General features: G+C 38.8%; 1 protein-coding gene across 8 annotated transcripts in view; it reads right to left on the reverse strand.

Moving 5' to 3' along the window:
* CSNK1G1 (casein kinase 1 gamma 1) overlaps positions 1 to 21,848 on the reverse strand; it is a 183,769-nt gene that overhangs the window by 86,892 nt on the left and 75,029 nt on the right. For 7 of the 8 annotated variants that reach the window (XR_004958634.1, XR_004958635.1, XR_004958633.1 and 4 more), the window contains one exon: positions 4,226 to 4,266. Coding sequence is in view for 4 of the 8 variants with exons in the window: in XM_036253516.1 (XP_036109409.1) it covers positions 4,226 to 4,266 (41 nt within the window). In the remaining 4 variants the exon portion in view is untranslated. Of the gene's footprint in view, positions 1 to 374; positions 453 to 4,225; positions 4,267 to 21,848 lie in introns of those variants that run through there. The other variant, XM_036253565.1, reaches the window with a different exon arrangement.

The raw sequence follows: 21,848 nt of genomic DNA on the forward strand, positions 1-21,848 counted from the left end.
GATTTTGGATCACCATCAAAGCAGGCAATTATATAATTTGTCTGTTAGCAAAATTACTGAAAATTCACAAGTACTAAATAGAACAGTCATGACAAATTAATATGGAACCAGGCAAAGGTGGATCTAAATACAAAAAGAGGAGTGTTCTTTCTGAAGAAACAGTCCTCGGACTCAGACAAACCACAATAGGTAACAAACAATACTCTCAAACTTTATATTGGAAATCTTTATAAGAAATATTTAATCTGATCCTGGGTAACTAAGCTAGAAGATAAAAAAGCAAAAATCCTTTATAGTTATATGGCTAAAAGTGGGTGTACGCATCATGTATGTTACAAAATGGAGGGGCCTTTACTGCAAAAGGAAAGACTTACATCCTTCAGCCAACCCCTTCAGTACATAACTGTAGCCTGCTTAGCCAACTGGAGCTTCAAGGTGCTCTTCTGGAAGCACTATGAATAAAGGACATTGGAAACAAACAGTCTACAGCTTGTGGAGGCAGCAAGATTAGCAGTGTGGAGAGACTTGTGGTTTTTTTTAAACAACTATTAGAAAACCTCTGTTAAAAAGAACCTTAGAGATCTCAATGAGATGAAGGAGGGACTTGTTACACTATTTGTTTACATTGCATATGGTTATGTAAAAAGTTTCCTAGGTATTCAAGAAACAAGAGCCCACAATGAAGATCCAAACAAAGTAGAACTGAAACAGTACCAGCAGGGCTTCCTTGTATTTCTGTGCCAGATGCTGATTACATTTCCATAGAGGGCAGGCTATTTGCCAGAATCACAGTTATTCTGAAACACACATGCCTACCTGAAATCTTAAACCGACAGCAGACAGCTACCTTGTAGGACTATAATGCTTAAGGCTAATTTTGCTGTTATAATGAAAAGAGCTCAATTACTCCCATTATATCCCCCCTGAAGAATACAGACCAACAGCAAAAGAGGAGGCCCATAGACAAGATTGTTATCCTCTAAAATGCCTTTAAGATTTATTTGATAGAAAGTAAGATATTAAGTCATACCATACTAGATAACATTAATTCTATTTTTAGCTTTAACTGTTGGCCATACAAAATAGAATAAAAATTTAATAAAATTTAAAAGTGAAATGCAACAGTCAGTCATGTCAACAATAATACATTATGCAAGTTTATCTAAATAGGTTAAATATATGACTCTGGAAGGAGAAATCTAGATAGAATGATTTGCCCCTAAAATAAAGCCTCAAAAGCCTGGCCGGTGGTAGCTTAGTGGATTGAGCATTGTTCCATGGATTGAGAGATCCGGGTTTGATTCCCAGTCAGGGCAAATGCCTGGGTTGCTGGCTCAATCCCTAGTAGGGGGCGTGCAGGAGGCAGCCAATCAAAGTATCGCTCTCACGTCGATGTTTCTATCTCTCTCTCTCTCTCTCTCTAAAAAATCAATAAAAAGATATTAAAAAAAAAAACAAGTCTCGATAAATAAAGGTACAATAATAAATATACAGTATTGAGGCAATATTAAAGTATTTTAGTATAAAGTAAAGTGCTTCTTCCTGTTACTAGTCCCACAGAATCAAAATTATTACAACTTACCAAAGTAGTAAAACAAACAAAAAATAAATAAAACAGATGAATGACAGGACACTTTTATAGAATAACTGAATTTGCATAAATTTAAAAAATGGTTAATTCTTTGATAGTCAACCTGAGAAAATATTTGTCATGCATTGTTACATTCATTACCCCTCTTCTTGCTCCCATTTCTTCTTTTTTTTTTATCCACATGAGAATATTTTCCCATTGATTTTCAGATAGAGTGGAAGGGAGGGAGGGGGAGGAAGAGGGAGACAGGGAGAAAGCTGGAGGGAGGGGGGGAGAAACATTGATGTGAGAGCTACACATCAATTAGCTGTCTTCTGCAACCAGTGCAGGCACAATCTAGGTACGTGCCCTTGACTGGTATCAAACCTGTAACTCTTTGGTCTGTGGGCCAATGCTACAATGACTGAGCCAAACCAACCAGAGCATTGCTCCCATTTCTTTTTTTTTTTTTAACATTTTATTTTATTTTTATTTATTTATTTTTTAAAAATTTTTTTTGGTTACAGATGTTTCTCCTTTTTTACCCTATTGGCACCCTCCTTCCCATTCCCCCCTCCCCATCCCCGGCTTTGTTGTACATGTCCATTGGTTATGCATACATCATTGCTCCCATTTCTTAAACAAAAATTCTAAGTTTACAAATAAAACACTTGGTTCCTTAGCAACTACCTGCTCTAAGCCCTGCTCTCTGTTCACTTCTTTGTAGAGAAACCAACCTAGTAACTGTCAGTTTTTCACAAAACAACTCTAACTCTTTCATAAACTGACAAACTAAATGAGAAGAAGGGACCAACCATAGAGCAGATGCGAATGTAGTAAGCAATTCATTAGAAAAAAACAGCATTCAATTGTCACAATATAGGTCCTTCAACCATTAAATCCTCTGTCTTGCAACTAATAAAGCCCAAAACTACCTAAAACGCCTGGGAAACGTTCTAGGATTTAGTATGGTGAATACTTATATAAGTTTCATACAAACTAGTCAAATGAAACATTTCATATAACTAGAAATGGTTTTCTATTAATAATAAGAAAAAGAATTGTTTGTTATAAAATTGTTAATCCTTAAAATCACATAATTATTCCTTTTTAATAGGATGCTATTTTCAATGACCAGGTATTCATAAGATCAGGACTGACAAAATCAATTAAACTCTTTGTTTCAAATTTGACCACATGATGTGTTTTTCATGTTTGGCAGCTTTTTAAGACAATGATTAGATGGTCACATTTGTTTCTGCGCTAAGTATATTAATAAATACCTTAAATTTTTTAGATGAGTCAAAAAAAAGATAAAAATTTTAAATCATTTTACCTTTTTATTTTTATTTTTTAATTTTTTTTATCATCCTCACCTGAGGACATTTTTCCATTTTTTGTTCAGGTAGAGTGGGAGGGAGAGAGAGGAACAGAGAGAGAGAAAAACATTGACGTGAAAGGGACACATCGAGTGGCCGCCATCCGCACAACTGACCAGGGCCGGGGACAAACTGCAACCAAGGTACACACCCTTAGCGGGAACTGAACCCGGGTCTCTCCAGACTGCAGGCCGATGTTCTAACCGATGAGCCAAACCGGCCAGGGCAAAATCATTTTACCTTTTTAAAAAATACATGTTTTTGCTGATTTTAGAGAGAGAAATGGAGAGAGAGGAACATTGATGTGAGAAACATCGATCAGTTACTTCCACATGCACTGTGACTAGGGACTGAACCTGAAACCAGGGGATGTGTGTCCTGACTGGGAATTGAACCAACGACTTTTAGGTACATGGATGATGCTCAACCAACTGAGTCATACCAGCCAGGGCAAATGATTTTATCTTTTATTTTTTTAATCCTCACCTAAGGACATTTTTCCTTTTTTTTTTTTGTTCAGATGGAGTGGGAGGAAGAGAGAGAGAGAAAGAGAAACATCGACGTGAAAGGGACACATCAAGTGGCTGCCACCAACACGACCCAACCAGGGCCAGGGACAAACTACAACCGAGGTATGTGCCCTTAGTGGGAACTGAACCCCGATATCTCGGGACCACAGGCCAACACTCCAACCGCTGAGCCAAACCCGCCAGGGCCTGATTTTATCTTTTAAAATAGCACTGTGAAAGGTATGAAAGTTCACAAAAATGATTAGTTTTCCAGTGATTTTTCTTTTCTTCCAGCTATTTTTTATTAACTATTAAAAAATTTTTTTTTTCTTTATTGATTTTTAGAGAGAGAGGAAGGGAGAGGGAGAGATAGAAACATCGATGAGAGAGAACATCAATTGGCCGCCTCCTGCATGCCCCCCACTGAGGACTTAGCTTAGAATCTGGGCATGTACCCTGACAATCAAACTGGCAACCTCTTGGTGCGTGAGTCAATGCTCAATCACTGAGCTACTCTGGCTGGGCTATTAACTATTTTTGATTAATCATGGCTAACTATAGTTAGTATCATCTAATGTTATATAGTATACAGTGATTCATGATTGTAACACTATATATGGTTGAAGGAAAATGACTCTGTGGGACCATATGCAAGAGAAAAACAACAACAACAGTATTTTTGTAAATGCTCACAACTATTACCTGTAAAAAGATGTATGTAAGGAGAGCACCAAAACATACTTAGCACAAATATAGATTCTACTCACCAGTTTGATAGCTACATATTCATTGGTGTAGAGATTTTTACCTAGAGGAAAAGCAAAATGTATATGTTTTAGTGACAATTATTCTGGGAAACACAAAGCAAAATCTTTGCTTACAGGGTCATGAGAAAGGTCACATTCCCAATGCTGTTCACATATATGAAACATGATTTATAAGTGAAAATCTAAATAGAGATGATGAGACCTAGCAAGACAAGAACAAAAACAGCTTAAGAATTTGAGAATTTAAGTTAGACACAAGAATTTTTTTAAATCTCTTTTTCTCTCTCACATCCCAACTGTTAAGCCATGAGACAAACCAAGAAAAAAAAAAAAGCCAGAATTTCAAAGATGCAGAGATTTTAACTCTTGGCACAATAAGCACAAACCCTCATTTTTCTATTTCACTGACAAATGGGAATCTTATATTATTTTTGTCATGGTATTTTAGTGTCAACTTTAGTTGCTATAAAGAACAGTGTGAAATAAAACTAATTATTGCCCTACTCACCTTTTGGAAAACTTATCTACTGTATATAAGGAAAAGGTTCTCAAAGCTGTTTGAGTCTTCACCAGAAACTCTAGCTCTACGTCTTTCATTATGTGCAGGAAACAGCTTTCCAACCGGACAACACTTAAACATCTCAAAGTTCTTCCAGAAATAATAACAATTTTTCCTCTCAACTTCTCTACTTGTATAAATAAAATCAGTATTCTCCTAAACATCTAGAGTAAGAAACTTGGGAGTAAGGATGAGGATAAGAGCAACAAATATCACTTAGTGAGCCCATATTACATGCTGGGTACTTAGCTACCTTCACCTCTCTACCCCCATTGATTCTTGAAGGCTTTTATTCCTCCTGAGTGTTTAGTATACAACATATAGTTTAGCCACTGCACTGGACTTTACATTGCATCTTATATATTTGCCCTATCTCAGTCAGCTAGACTACAAATATTTTGAGGGGTAGAGATTTTATCTAATAGTTCTGTCAATGATCTATGGTGCTTAAGACCACGCTCTGTACATCTCTGACTCCCAAAACCTTAACTGATTAAAAGTTACTGGTATGGCCCTGGCCAATCTGCTCAGTGGTTAGAGCATCAGCCCACAGACCAAAGAGTCACAGATTCGATTCAGGTAAAGGGCACGTACTTCAGTTGCAGTTCATCCCCAGCCCTGGTGGGGTCGTGTGGGAGGCAACCAGCTGATGTGTCCCTCTCACATTGATGTTTCTCTCTCTCTCTCCCTCCCTCCCTCCCTCTCACTCAATCTGATGATAAATAGAAAAGTATCCTCAGGTGAGGAATTAAAAAAAAAATACTCGCCCTGGCCGGTTTGGCTCAGCGGTTAGAGCGTCAGCCTGCAGTCCACAGAGACCCGGGTTCGGTTCCCGCTAAGGGCATGTACCTTGGCTGCAGTTTGTCCCCGGCCCTGTTTGGGTCGTGTGGGTGGCGGCCACTCGATGTGTCCCTTTCACATCGATGTTTCTCTCTCTTCCTCTCTCTCCTTCCTGCTCTATCTGAGTAAAAAATGGAAAAATGTCCTCGGGTGAGGATAAAAAATAAAAATAAAAAATAAAAAAATACTGATATGGATATCAAAATTACAACTAAACTACAGAAAAACCATCATTCAGAACCACCTGAAATCTAGTTGAATCGAAGCCCTACAACTAAAGATACAAAGAAGAAGCCACATACAGACTGGTAAAAGGAGTGGAGATGTATAACAGGATGGCACCACACAAACATGTGGTGGATAAAAATCAGGAGAATTATCTCAGCTGTGGAGGTCCCCCCTGAGGAGGGAGGAGTCCCAGCCCCATACCAGGTCCCCCAGTTCAGGGTTCCAGTGCCAGGAAGAGAAGTTCCCATAACTTCTGGCTGTAAAACCAGCAGGGATTGGCCCTAGCCAGGTAAGCTCAGTTGGTTAGAGTGTTGTCCTCATACATCAAGGTTGCAGGTTCAATATCCAGTCAGGCGCATAAAGGAAGCAACCAATGAATGCACAACTAAGTAGAGAAAGAAACTGATGTCTCTCTCTCTCAAATCAATAAAAAGTAAAAACGTACTTTTTTATTTTTATTTTTTTTTGTACAGATAGAGTGGGAGGGAGAGAGAGGAAGAGACAGAGAGAGAGAAACATTGACGTGAAGGGACACATCGAGTGGCTGCCACCGCACGACCAACCAGGGCCGGGGACAAACCGCAACCGAAGTACATGCCCTTAGTGGGAACCGAACCCGGGTCTCTCCGGACCGCAGGCCGATGCTCTAACCGCTGAGCCAAACCAGCCAGGGCAAAAAAAGTATTGTTTTAAAAACAAAAATAAACCCGCGGGAATTGTGGCTGAGTGAGACAGAGCGCTTCAGGAGTCCCAGGCAGTTCCTCTTTAAAGGCCTGCACACAGACTTACTCAGATTCACTCCTGAGTTTCAGCACTGCGGCAGCAGCTTAAAAGGCTCCAGGGACAAAAGGGAAGAACTGAACTGTCCAGCATCAAGGAGAGAGCTGGGGTGGGGCAGCTTTATACCAGACAGAATTGCTGACAAGGGTCATTGTTCCTATGTTGAGTTCTCCCCCCACAGAGCCCCATAGGTGGGTGCCATATTTCAGTCTTCTTTAATCTGGCTATCACTATCAGCTGTGCTCTGGTGATTCCCTGAAATCCAGACCCACCCAACTTGTGGGCAAACCCAAGCTATTTCCAGTGGATTTTTTCAAATGAATAGCCTGTCAAGGCTCAGGCTTCAGACTTTCCTAAAATCTCTCAAACAAGCAGCATCTAGCCTTGGCTTGCCCCATACCACTTGCTAAATGGCCCCAGGCCCGGCACTAGCAGCAACAGGTCTTGGTTAGCAGCTTGGCTTCTCTTGGGCACCTCCAAACCCAGAACAAGTAGCAACTATCTGCAGATTGCTCTGTAGCTTGTTCTGGGTGGTCCCAGACAGAGTACAGGCAATGGCTGACCTCACAGCTCCTGGGAGGCCCCAGAGCCAGTATACCCCAAGAACAGCTTTAGACCACAATGAAGCACCACCTAACTACCTCCACAAGTGACAAACCCAGGGGTGAGCTCAATGGGCATGAGAGCCCCGCTAAAGTAAGTCCCACTCTGGGGGTAGGTTACGGCATAGTTGATATTCCACCGTGGTCACATTCAGTCATTGTGGCCATTCAGCCTTGGAGTAAATCCCTCCCATTGACATGCCAACAGTAATCAGGCCTCAACTACAACTACAACAGGAGGGTGTACACAGCCTGGGGTGGGGAACTCACCTAGAGTGCCCAGCTCAGGAAGGCTTGTGCCACTGCACCCTACAGGACACCTACTACATTAGGCCACTATACCAACCTTGGAAGATGTAGTAGCTCTATCTTATATATAGAAACAAACACAGGAAGGCAGCCCAAATGAAGAGACAGAGAAACATAGTCCAAATGAAATAACAGAACAAAACTCCAGAAAAAAAAAAACTAAACAAAATGGAGGCAAGCAATCTGGTTAAAAGGATGCTCAATCAACTTAGAGAAAGAGTAGATGAATTTAGAACTTCAATAGCATTAAAAACGACATGGAAATCATTAAAGAAAAACAGTCAGAAATGAATACACTTACTTATATAATAATTTATAGGGAAACAACAGTTGAGTAGATAAAACTGAGAATCAAAACAGTAATTTGAAATATAAGGAAGTCAAGAGCACCCAATAAGAACAGCAAAATGAAAAAAGAATCCAAAAACTGAGGAGAGTGTAGGGAGCCTCTGGGACAACTTCAAGCATGTGAATGCCAACATTCACATCATGGGGGAGCCAGAAGGAGAAGAGAGCGCAAGAAATTAAAAACCTATTCGAAAAAATGACAGAAAACTAACCTTGAGAATGAAACAGACACACAAGTCCAGGAATCCCAGAGAATCCCAAACAAGATGAACCCAAAGAGGCCCACAAGATTCATCATAATTAAAATGCAAAACGGTGAAGAAAGACAAAGAAAGAATCTTAAAATAGCAAGAGAAAAGCAGTAAGTTACCCATAAGGGAGCTCCCATAAGACAGTGAGCTGATTTCCCAACAGAAACTTTTCAGGCCAGAAGGGAGAGGCAAGAAATATTCAAAGTGATGAAAAGCAAGGAACTACAACCAAGATTACTCTACCCAGCAAAGCTATCATTTATTTATTATTTTTTTTAAATTATATCTTTATTGTTGAATGTATTACATATATTCCTCATTTTCCCTCCACTGACCCCCTTTCTCCCCACTCCCGCCCCCCTCCTGCCGTTTCCCACACTGTTGTCTGCATCCACTGGTTATGTATATATGCATATAAGTTCTTTGATTTATTTCTTCCCACCCCCCCAAGCCCCCTTCCCTTTGAGGTTTGTTAGTTTAGCAACCAATTTGTACTTAATCCTTTCACCTTTTTCACCTATTCCCCTCCCATCTGGCAACCAACAAAATATTCTGTATCTTTGAGAACGTTTCTGTTCTACTTGTTCATTTTGTTTGTAGACTCAATTGTTGGTAGCTACGCATTCATTGCCATTTTCTTTGTTCATATTTTTTATATTTTTCTCCAAGAAGACCCTTTAACATTTCATATAATAATGGTTTGGTGGCGATGAACTCCTTTAGCTCTTCCTTGTCTGGGAAACTCTTTATATGGCCATCGATTCTAAATGACAGCTTTGCAGGATAGAGTAATCTTGGTTGTAGGTTCTTGCTTTTCATCACTCTGAATATTTCTTGCCACTCCCTTCTGGCCTGCAAATTTTCTTTTGATATCAGCTGACTGTCTAATGGGAACTCCCTTGTAGGTAACTAACTGCTTTTCTCTTGCTGTTTTTAAGATCCTGTCTTGAACCTTTTGCATTTCGATGATGATGTGTCTTGGTGTGGGCCGCTTGGGGTTCATCTTCTTTGGGACTCTCTGTGCTTCCTGAACTAGTATGTCTGTTTCATTCACCAAGTTAGGGAAGTATTCTACCATTATTGTTTCAAATAAGTTTTCAATTTCTTGTTCTCTCTCTTCTTCTTCTTCTGGCACCCTCAAGATGAGAATGTTGGCACGCTTAAAGTTGTCTCAGAGGCTCCTTACACTATCCTCATTTTCTTTGGATTCTTTTTTCTTTTTGCTGTTCTGATTGGGTGTTTTTTGCTTCCTTATATTTCAAATCGATAGTTTGCTTCTTGGCTTTACCTACTCTAATATTGAATCTGTGTAAATTATTCTTTATTTCAGTTAGTGCCTTCATTTCTGACTGTGCATCCTTCATTTCTGACTGGTCCTTTTTTATGCTCTTGAGGCCCTCACTAAGTTCACTGAGGTTCTCACTAAGTTCATTGAGCATCCTTATAAGCAGTATTTTGTAGGTTTTTTTTTATCCTCCCCCGAGGACATTTTCCATTTTTTTGTTCAGATAGAGTGGGAGAGAGAGAAAGGGAGAGAGAGCAAGAAACATCGATGTGAAAGGGACACATCGAGTGGTTGCCACCCGCATGACCCAAGCAGGGCCGGGGACAAACTGCAATTGAGGTACGTGCTCTTAGCGGGAACCGAACCCGGGTCTCTCTGGACCACAGGCCAACGCTGTAACCATTGAGCCAAACCGGCCAGGGTGGTATAAGCACTATTTTGAACTCAACATCTGTTAGGTTGCTTATCTCCATTTCGCTTAGTTCTTTTCCCAGGATTTTCTTCTGTTCTTTCAATTGGGACCTGTTTCTTTGTCTCCTCATTTTGGCTGCCTCCCTGCGTTTGTTTGTATGTATTACTTAACGAGAGGTATGGGGCTAGCTGAGACCAGATGCTGCTGTTTGAAAGAATTTAGGTAAACCTGAAGCAGGATCCAAGACAGGCCAATCCTATAGTTAACCAACTGGCAACAGCTTGGGTGGGCCGGGGCCCAAGGGAATCACCAGGGCAGGGAGAACAGTGTGAGCCAGGTTACTGGAGCCCCAGATATGCCATCTGTCTGCTGCCCCAGGGAAGGGCTCACCAAAGGAACAAAGGCCTCTGACAGCACGTTTGTCCCGGAAAAAGCCCCCTCTCCGGCCCTTGCTCCAATGCCAAACAGCTCAGTTCTTCTCTAAATGTCTCTGGTGCCCCTCGAGCTGCCTCTCCTCCAAGCTTAGAGGGAGAGAGTCCGAGTAAGTCCGTGTGCGGGCCCTTTAAGAGGAGCTGCCGGGGCCTCCAGCCGCCTCAGCCTCCCTGAGCCTCAGTTCCCGCTGGTTTTTCCAGCCAGAAGTTATGGGGATTCTCTTCCTGGCACTGGAATCCTGAGTGGGGCACCTGGTGTGGTACGGGGACCCCTCAGTTCTCAGGGAGGACCTTCCTAGCCGAGGTATCCTCCTGATTTTTATCCGCCACAGTGGGTGTGGGACCAGCCCGTCCACCTCCGCCCCTCCTACCAGTCTCGATGCCCTTGCTTCTTTAATTTTGTAGTTGTAGGACTTCCATTCAGCTTGATTTCAGGTGATTTTAAATTATGGTTGTTTTGTAGTTTAGTTATAATTTTGATGTGGTTGTGGGAGGATGCGATACCGTGTTTACCTACGCCGCCATCTTGACCATAGTCGCAAAGCTATCACTTAGAATCAAAGGACAGATAAAGAGATTCCCAGACAAGAAAAAGCTCAAGGAGCAGCTCATCACCACCAAACCAGTACTACGTGAAATGTTAAAGGGTCTGCTTTAAGAAAAAGAAAAATAAACAAACAAGCAGAAGACAAACATACTCAATACAGAGAACATTTTGATGGTTTACAGATGGGGGCGGAGATTGGTGAAAAAAAAAGTGAAGGGATTAAGAAATACAAATTGGTAGTTACAGAATAGTCAACAGGATATAAAGTACAGCATAGGGAATATAGTCAATAATATTCTAATAACTATGTATGGTGTCAGATGGGTATGAAATTTACCAGGAAGATGGCTTAGTAAGTTATGTAATGCCTAATAACTGCGGTGTACACCTAAAACTAATATAATATTGCATGTCAACTGTAATTGAAAAATACAAAATGATTTAAAATTTATAAAAATTACTGGTATGTACAGCATGACTACTTTATAAATAATACATAGAGGTAAAAGTTATATTTATAAATAAATATACACATATATATGTGCATAGCTGAATACATATGCATGAAAAAGGATATAGAAAAAGTATATGTTTAGGTATTAAAATGATTATTAATATTTTCTGATTTTATATAATATAGTTTTTATAATTAAAAAACGTTATTTTGGGAACAAAAGCTGTTGCGATAAAAGCTCTTATTTTTTACCAAGCTCTAGATGACCCTTTGCAAACTATACCATTATACTTTTAAGACTGCTATCAGGTTGTTGAGAACCTTTATGTGTTGAAGAGTACATTAATTTAGGAATAACTTTTGTCTGTAAATAACATAATAAAGAGGACTCAAAGGTTGCCAAACACCTACTAAACCAGTGTAAGATGAACAACTTTTTTAAAGGAGCTAAAGTAGAAAATAGGCACTTTTTCTCTATACATTAATTACATTAAGCTTCTAAACATTAATTTGAGTTTCTGATTAATGTTACCACCAAAAAGATTTTTAAAATATAAATGATGAACTTATCAAAAGAACACTAATTAGTGGGAGAGCAAAAGATGAGGTAGTAATAGCCAACTCTTCAGGCAAATTAAAACTACAACTTAGTCACAGACCTTTTCCACAACAGATACGATGTTACATCAAGATTTTTCAGTAAAGCCCCTCCAGACTGTATAATCACTGTTATTGTGACCTAAACCAATTTTGGCACAGGGCTGACACTAAGAACTTAATATTGCCTAAAGAAAAATTGTCAAGTTTAAAATTGTAAATGTGAATGCGTTTAGGGGTCTCTCTGAATTGGACACCCCAACTCAAGTTTTAGTAATAAGAATTCCGGGGGGGGGGGCAGAAAAGTAGGATCACCAAAATCACCCTTATTCAAAGTAGAGCACACCTTCACTGTTAAAAACTCAATAAATACAACCCTTGAAGTGAGGTGTTAGTATAAGTACAGTAATAAACCTGGACCCTGATTTGTGAGCAAGAAATGAGAGAAGGTAAACAGGAGTCTAAGAAATTCTTTTTCTTTCTCCCAGCCACCTCCCCGCAAGAGTCTTAAAAATCAGGAAGATTTTAAGTTGAAAAAGGGAGAAAGACATCTCAGGAAAAAGAAACTGTATGAACATTCAAACAAAAAATGATAAAGTAGTGCAGGCTGAGAACGGTGGGTGGTCTGGGGGGGTAGATGGACCCTAAGTTGCATCACGAGGATCAAGAAAGTGTGTAAGGATGGGCAAGGAGTGGTTAGGGGAGCAAAAGAAACTAGAAAAGTAAGGTTTAGGTCACATTAAAAATATCTTAACTTTTCAGCCGGAACCTCCATCTTCCAATAATTCACCAAAATGACGAACACAAAGGGAAAGAGGAGAGGCACCCACTATATATTCTCTAGGCCTTTTAGAAAACATGAAGTTGTTCCTTTGGCTACATACATGCAAATCTATAAGAAAGGTGATATTGTGGACATAAGGGGAATGGGCACTGTTCAAAAAGGAATGCCCCACAAATGTTACCATGGCAAAACTGGAAGAGTCTACAATGTCACCCAGCATGCAGTGGGCATTGTTGTGAACACAAAAGTCAAGGGCAAGATTCATGCCAAGAGAATTAATGTGCGCATTGAGCATATTAAGCACTCTAAGAACCGAGATAGCTTCCTGAAACGTGTGAAGGAAAATGATCAGAAAAAGAAGGAAGCCAAAGAGAAAGGTACCTGGGTTCAACTGAAGCGTCAGCCTGCTCCACCCAGAGAAGCAATTTTGTGAAAAGCAATGGAAAGGAGCCTGAGCTGCGGAACCCATTCCCTATGAACTCATGGCATGATAAGTGTAAGAAGAAGACCTCTGTACTGATAAAAAATGTTTCTCATAATTGAGTAGAAGTGTGATGTCCCTTCCCCTAAAATAATAATTAAAAAAAAACTTTGGTGTCAAAACACACACACACACACACACCACCAACCAACCCCCCCACCTCCGGCAGGGGATTGAACTTGAAAACTTAGTATATTGGGAAAATACTCTAACCAACTGAGCTACCAGGCTAGAAGGCATTTTGAAGAAAAATCTAACCACATGTAAACATGAGAGATGAGGGAAAGAAAAGGGTCAAAAATGATGCTCAATCAGTGGAGAACAGAAAGAGAACCAGGAGAGTAGGCAGCGACAATTCCACTCCACAATGATACCTTCCTCCAAGTTCTCACTAAACCTAAAAGTAATAGACAAATTATGAAATGCCCTTCATCTTCAATTTTCATATCTGTACAAAATAATAGAATCACAGAAATATAATAAATGAGACAGCCTGTGTAACACCAAACATGATAGTTGATATATCACAAAATGCTAACTTACTTATGTTTGCTTATTTTCTCTGGGGGCACCTAAAGAACCGAACACATGTCACCCTCTTACAAAGCAATTATTCCTACGCCTAAGAGGCACTGGAGGTGACTGAATAATTCTCCTGAGCTCTGCATTACTCCAATGAATTCCTTTGATAGGGGGCATCATGAAGACTGAACAGGCCTCGCAGCCGGTGTGGCTCAGTGGATTGAGCATCGTCTCATGGACTGAGAGTTCCCAGTTTGATTCCCCGTCAGGGCACAAGCCCAGGTTGTGAGCCAATCTCCAGTAGGGGTCGTGCAAGAGGCAGCTGATCAATGTCTCACATCGATGTTTCTATCTCTCTTGCTCCCTAATATAAAAAAATTAAAATAAAAAAAAAAGACTGAACAGGCCAACACTAAATACTGCCATGTGGAAAGCTAGAAAATCACTCAACCACTCTCCTGAATGATAGACAGTATTAAAAGTTTTGCTCTGGAAGAATTTAATTACATACTGAGTTAAAATCCTACCCATTTAAAATGAATGACTGCTTCAGCTAAATATTGATATATATAAATATATATTGATATACGTAACATATCAGTAACTGTGAGAAAGGCAAACAATTGAATGGATAAAAATATATCTTTGATGAAATGGCACAATACTAACCACTCAAAGCTTATAGTATCTACTGCACAAAATCCACAATGCTTCCTAAACTCACTTTCTGGCTATGGGTTCTTTTACTGTTAATGGGGGGAAAAAACCCAAAACTGCATTGCATCTAAACTCAGCCCATTTGAAGCAGCAGTCCTGGATGTAATGCTGCCCCGTAAAGCCCACTGCATGAAGACTTTCTGTTTCAGTAAGTAACCTACAGAGACAACATTTACCATAAGCTTCATCAGACACAGCACTATTTCAAAGAACCAGCATGTCTCAGTTCTCAAACTGATAAAGAAACATACAGCTTCAAGTTCTAAGTTTTAGTTAGATCTCCCTCAGTCACATTTTCTCGCCCTAAAGTAAAAGTAGTACATTTATAAGTTACTACCTAGAACTTGTATATAAAAACAAAAACCAACCAAAGAATTTGAGGCAATTAGTTAAAACAAGGAATCACTTTTATGTGACTCAGGCTGGCTACTATGTCTATTTAGGGCAAAGAGGACAGCCCTTCACTACCCAGAGAGCATCTTTTTAAGTGGGCAGTATGAGGGGGAATTCAATTTAAAGGAAAAAGCCAGAGGTCTTTCTGATTTTTACTGGCTTAATTCTATTAGTATATTAGTACACTATGCAGAAACATTTCCCAAATGGTTAGCAGTTAACAGCAAGGATAATTTCTTCTTGTGTCAAGTTTTTTGAAAAGATTACTTCCAGTATCAGTAAGTAATTATTAAAAATCTTATTAAATCTTGCTTAACACCACTGCTAATAGTATAGAGTGTGTTTACTATTAACATGCTAAAATGTGTCTGTTTTCAACAATGCTAAAATGTTTTCTAAACTGTAGGACATGATCCATTAGTGGAGTGTGAAATAAATCCAGTAAATCTTGACTAACATGATCTTTAAAAATATACAGCATCATATGCATATATGCATAACCAATGGGCACAGACAACAGTGTGGTGAAGGGGGGGCGGGAATGGGGAGGAGGGTGTCAATGGGAGAAAAAAGGAGGGATATACATAATACTTTCAACAATAAAGATAAATTAAAAAATAAATTGTAAGCATATGTAAAAATATATATATAGTATAAAATAAAAAATACAGTATATCATACTTAGTAAGGGTATTATTTCATTAAACTTTTGCTTCAGATTTACACATTAATTTCTGTATGTATTGGATCACAATATAATATTTATTTTTAGTGTGAGTCATGGTAAAACAAAAAAAGCCATCAATAAAAACTTTCTGAAAAGCAGTTTCAATTATTTCATTTTGGAATAAAAAGCTTAGGTCAGTGACTAGACTATCTATTAAACGTGATATTCTGATCATATCAATCTGTAAGAAAAATGAGATTTTCTAGCAGCTAAAAGTCTGCAGTGAGGCTGAATAGAGTGAGCTAAAAAGGGGTGGAGTATGTCATTTATAAACGAGGTCGGAGAAAGACCTATGCCCCATTTCACAAGAGCAAGTCTATAAAGCACTTAATGAGGCCTATGTTTTCTCCTAAGCAAATGTGTAATACTTTCTAAACTAGAATGAATCACCCCTAAAAGCATAATATTCTGCAGCAGAAAAATACTAAAGTTATATAATGATTCCCCCATGTAACCTCACCTAATTTTGAAGCAATCAGTAAATATTTCATTATGGATCTCTAATAGATTTGAAGTATTCTTTTAGAACAGATGAATTACTTGCTATCTGGAGGGAGACCTCTACAATATAAATGTGGAAAATCAGAAGACCAATTGGAGATCCATGGACATGGGGAAGGTTATAGTACCAAACATTTCAGTCATTCAGGAAGAAAAAAGTCCAAACAAATGGTCCTTTGAAAAGTAAAGGGTTGAAAGTGAAAAACACAATTATGAACAGAGTTCATGGTAAAGTAATCAATTCTAGAATAACTAAAACCATGGATTGTCAATGACCTGAACTTGATCACCAGGCAAAAAGAATCTATTATTTTATTAATAGTTTCCTGCCAAGAAGAATATAGACCTCCATGCTAGATGATAATGAAGTTTTAAGAGGAAATATAGATGTTATTAATTTATAGCAGGAGTAGAAGAGAATAAGTATATGCAAAATTAGATACTCAACTAATTGGAGAAACCTCACTATCTAAAAACTTCACAGATCCCAGTGATGGACCTAAGTCTGTTTCTCATCCTAGTGAGCAATGTTAATGTACTCTTTCATTTTTTTTTTTTTTATCCTCACCCGAGAACATTTTTTGATATTTTGTTCAGATAGAGGGGGAGGGAGGGAGAGAGAGAAACATCGACGCGAAAGGGACACATCGAATAGTTGTTACCCGCACAACCCAACCAGGGCCGGGGACAAACTGCAACCGAGGCTCGTGCCCTTAGCAGGAACCGAACCCAGATCTCTGGGGACCGCAGGCCAACGCTCCAACAGCTGAGCCAAACCGGCCAGGGCTGTACTCTTTCATTTTTATTTGTCTTCTTTATTATTAATTATTTGCACAATTTCCTAAAGTCTAGCATGTAATTTTTCTGCTTTGTTTACAGTCAGTGTCTGGGAAGCAGCTCCTTCTCAGGATCTGGTGAAAAGCTGTATAAGAGTCACAGACACTGTTAACAACTAAAATCAAACTTTAATTCTCTTGTACAAATGATATGCCTTTAAAATGCTTTTTAACATTTATTTTTCTTTTATATTGAGGTGTAACTAACATGATGTAAAATGAACAAACCTTAAGTGTACAGCTCGCTGAATTTTTACATAGAAATACATATAACCATGTAACTATCTGGGGAGAGAACACTTTTAGCACTCTAATAAGCTTTCTAGTGTCTCTTCCCAATCAATAATCCTCATCTTTCACCACCCAAAGTAATCTATTTGACTGCCCATTTTGAACAGTAACCACTCTTTTGTATCTGCCTTCTTTTGTTCAACATTATTTCTGAGATTCATCCATTTTGTTAGATGTATTAGTAGTGCATGATTTTTCTTTTTCTATCTTTAATTGGAAGAGTTAGTTCTCTCTGGATCATGTTTATTAGTATGCATAGTAACTTAGATGTTCTTCTAAGAACATTTTTTTTTTAATCCTTACCCAAGGATGATCTTCTTCCATTGATTTTTAGATAAGAGGGGAGGGAGGCAAGGGGACACAGAGTGAGAGGGAGGGACACATTGATGTGAGAGACACATCGATTGGCTGCCTCCCGCATGACTTTGACCAGGGCAGGGGTAAAAACCTGCAACCAAGGTACGCACCCCTGACCAGAAATCGAACCGTTGCCTCTTCAGTCCTCAGGCTGATGCTCTAACTGCTGAGTCAAACTGGCCAGGGCTGCTATGAACATTTTTTTGTATATATTTTTGTACACATGTACATGCATTTTCTTGAGCACATACTAGACTGAAACTTCAGGATCATAGTGTATTCAAATGTAGAGTAAGGACAATACACATATCAAATCCACTTTAGATTCTATCTAATATCATGTTGAGTCATAAAGGACAGGCCTCAGGCCCGGCCAGTGTGGCTCAGTTGATTAGAGCATTGTCCCTATGCCACGGAAAGGTTGCTGGTCTGATTCCGGAACAGGGCACATACCTGGGTTTTGGGTTTGATCCCTGGCTTGGATGTTTCTGTTTCTTTCTTTTTTTCTGTCCTGTTTCCCCCCCCCCCCCCACCTTCCTTCCTCTAAACATGTCCTCTTGTGAGGATTAAAAAAAAAAAAGGCGCTGGCTGGTTTGGCTCAGCGGTTAGAGCATTGGCCTGCGGTCCACAGAGACCCAGGTTCGGTTTCCGCTAAGGGCATGTACCTCAGTTGCAGTTTGTCCCTGGCCTTGGTTGGGTCGTGTAGGTGGCAGCCACTCGATGTCTTTCACGTCAATGTTTCTCTCTCTCTCTCTCCCTTCCACTCTATCTGAACAAAAAATGGAAAAATGTCCTCTGAACAACAACAAAAAAAGGGTAAAAAAATAGTCCTTAGAAAGAAGTTTTGGGGAAGTGAGTTGAGTTGATATAAACTACTCTCATTAGCCACCAAGGACAACCAAGGCAAAAAGGCAGTGACCCTACGGAGGGCTACCTTTCCTCATATTTTTACCTTATTTCAGAACTGCTGCCTCTTCCTTCATATCAAAAGTCTAATCTCCCAGTATCTTAAACTAATAAGCAGTATGAAATTACCTAGCTTAATTCCACTCACAATAGCGTGAATGCAATCTAAATGTCCATCAATGGAAGAATGGAGGATGAATGAACAGAATGTAGTATATATACATACAATGGAATGTTCTTCAGCCTTAAAAAGGATAGAAATCCTGTCACTTGCTACAATGAAAGTGAACCTTGAGGACACTGTGCTAAATAAAATAAGCCAGTCACAAAAAGGCAAATACTATATAATTCCACTTGTATGAGATATCTAAAGTAGTCACATTCACAGAAAATAATGCAGAATGGTGCGTACCAGAGACTGGGGATAAAGGGAAAAGAGGATGCTGTTTAATGGGTACAGAATTTCAGTTTAGGAAGATGTAAAAGTTCTAGAGATCTGTTTTACAACAATGTAAATATACTGAACCCTACTGAATTGAACCCTTTAAAGTGGTTAGGATGGTAAATTTTATGTTATATATTTTTTACCACAGTGTAAAATAAATGAATTTGGGTAGTCCCTTTCACATTCACAAATGCCATTTTTAGGAAAATAAGAAATTCTGAGACCTACCTTCTCAATTTAATAATAACTATTGTCACTTTGAGCAAAGTCACTCCAAATTTGCAATGGGAGAACATGGTTTTTGGAAAGTCCACATCAAGATAAAACAAAAAATCAGTTTGTACTTTAAAAGTATAAATAAATGAAAGCTCAATTTAATGAAGCTAAACTCTAATTTGTAGAATTTTAGGCAGTGCAGTATTTTTTAAGTAAAACTGCTGCTTTAATGGCTAAAACGGAAATGGTCTTAACCTATGAACATCAGATTCTCATTCAAAGTACAAAATTCCTTGTGGGGAATAATAATAAACATCAAAGCAGCACCATCTCTATTCAAGAACTGCATTTTTTTTTTAGAGATTAGCTTAAAATCCTTCTACGAAAAACTAGATAATCTCTATTTGTTATTAAAGTAATTATAAAAATGATAAAACAGATATGTATAAGAATGGAAAACGATGATTCATAATACATAGTTTAGGACTGACTATAAATGAAATAATAGTTTTATCGCCAATCAATAACTTATTGAAAAATTAAAAATATCTGAAATGTGATGATACCTGAAACTTTTCCAAGTCTAATGATATATATAGTCTCACAGGAGGAAAAAAATCATTTCAGGGGGAGGGAGGAATCAGTGGTGGAAAAAGGAGAAGCATCTGTAACAAAAATAAATTAATTATTTAAATTTTTAAAAAAAGGAACAACAGCAACAAAAAATCATTTCAACCTATACCAAGTGACCACACAAATCTTAAGTCCAGCTCTGTCCAGTTTGGTACAGCGGTTTAGAGTGTCGGGGTCGTGCGGGAGGCAACCAGTCCATGTGTCTCTGTCACCTCAATGTTTCCCTCTCTTCCCCTCCCCTCCCTCCATCCCACTCTGTCTAAAAATCAATGGAAAAATATCTTCAAGCCCTGGCCGGTTTAGAGTTTGTCCCCGGCCCTGGTTAGGATTGTGCGGAAGGCAGCCACTCGATGTGTCCCTTTCATGTTGATGTCTCTCTCTCTCTCTCTTCTTCCCACTCTATCTGGACAAAAATGGAAACGTGTCCTCGAGTTTTTATCCTCGAGTGAGGATAAAAAAAAAAGAAAAGAAAAGAAAAATATCTCCAAGTGAGGATTAACAAAAAACAAACAAACAACAACAAAACAAGTCCAGCATAATACTGTATCAAGTTACATAATTGTATTAGCAAGTTTGCATATCAATTTTGACTAAGTCTATGTACTTTTTTGGTAACAGCTTTCGAGATATAATTCACATGCCATACAAATTACCCATTTGAAGTGTATAACTTCACTGGGTTTTAGTAAGTTCAGACTCATGCAACCATCTCCACAATTAATTTTAAACTATTTCTATCTCCTTGATAAGAAACCCCATACTTTTTAAAAATCTGTTTTTATTGTTTTTTTAGAGAGAGGAAGGAATAGAAACATTGATGTGACAGAAACATCAACTGGCTGCCTCCTCCATGACCCCTACCAGGGATCAAGCCCACAACCTGGGCATATGCCCTGACCGGGAATCAAACTGGGACCTCAGTCCATGGGATGACACCAATATACTAAGCCATACCAGCTGGGCGAAACCCCACACTCTATTACCCACCTGTCAATCCTCCTGACCCTCCCTCAACTCCCAACACCAGTCCTTAAGCAACCACTGATCTCCTTTCTATCTCAATAGATTTACCTATTCTGGATATTTCATATAAATGGAATCACATAATATGTGGTCTTTTGTGACTTCTATTCAAAGCTCATCAATGTCACAGCATGTAATCTTCATTCTTTTTAAGGTTAAATAATATCACATTTTGTTTATCAATCAGATGATGAGCATTTGGTTTGTTTCCACTGTTAGCTATAATGAATGCTGCTATAAACATTCATGTACAAGTTTTTGTGTGAATATATGTTTTCATTCTCTTAGGTATATATTTAGGAGTGGAACTGCTGAAACAAATGATAACTCTTATAGTTAACTTCTGAGAAACTGCCAGGCTGTTTTCCAAAGTGGCTATACCATTTTACATTACCATCAGTAGCATATGAGGTCTCTGGTTTCTACATATCCTCACCAGTCAACACTTGTTATTATCTATGATTCTAGCCACCCCAGTAGGTATGACGCGGTTATCTTGTGGTATTGATTTGCATTTCCCCGATGACTAATGATGGTGAGAATATAAGGAAAGAGTGAAGAAATAAAATGGGGTTACTACAGTCAATCTGCTAAATTACTAAAATCAAATAGGCCGAGGCATGAAGAAATGATTTTACTCTTGCTTTAATTACCCTTAAACTTCTGAAATCTCCACTTATGCCTAAAGATATAGATATATCCTATCGATAACCCTCTGATTACCCCCTGAAGTATTTAGGAAAGAATGTTTTCATGCCCAGACCACCTGATATCCAGTATCCAGACCACTGAATATCTGGAAGATTATCATCTCAGACCAATCCAGAGGCTCAGAATGCAGGACTGATTCTAGAATGTACTTCTTACTATAAAAACTCTTAGCTTTTCTTTCCTCTTTGAAACTCTCAAGGTATTATCTACTTGTGTTTATGATTTGCAAACCCTCTGAACCTGAGTAAATTTGTGGCATTTAGTTCTAGTCAAAGCCTCCTGACTACTTTGTGCTTGGTTGACACATCATTTCATGTGCTTAACGGCCATCCCTATGTCATCTCTGAAGAAATGTCTATTCATATCCTTTACCCACTTTTTTTTTTTTATCCTCACCCGAGGATATTTTTCCATTTTTTTGTACAGATAGAGTGGGA

Source organism: Molossus molossus, unplaced genomic scaffold (assembly GCF_014108415.1).
Source record: "Molossus molossus isolate mMolMol1 unplaced genomic scaffold, mMolMol1.p scaffold_m16_p_1, whole genome shotgun sequence".
Taxonomy (NCBI): Eukaryota; Metazoa; Chordata; class Mammalia; order Chiroptera; family Molossidae; genus Molossus; species Molossus molossus.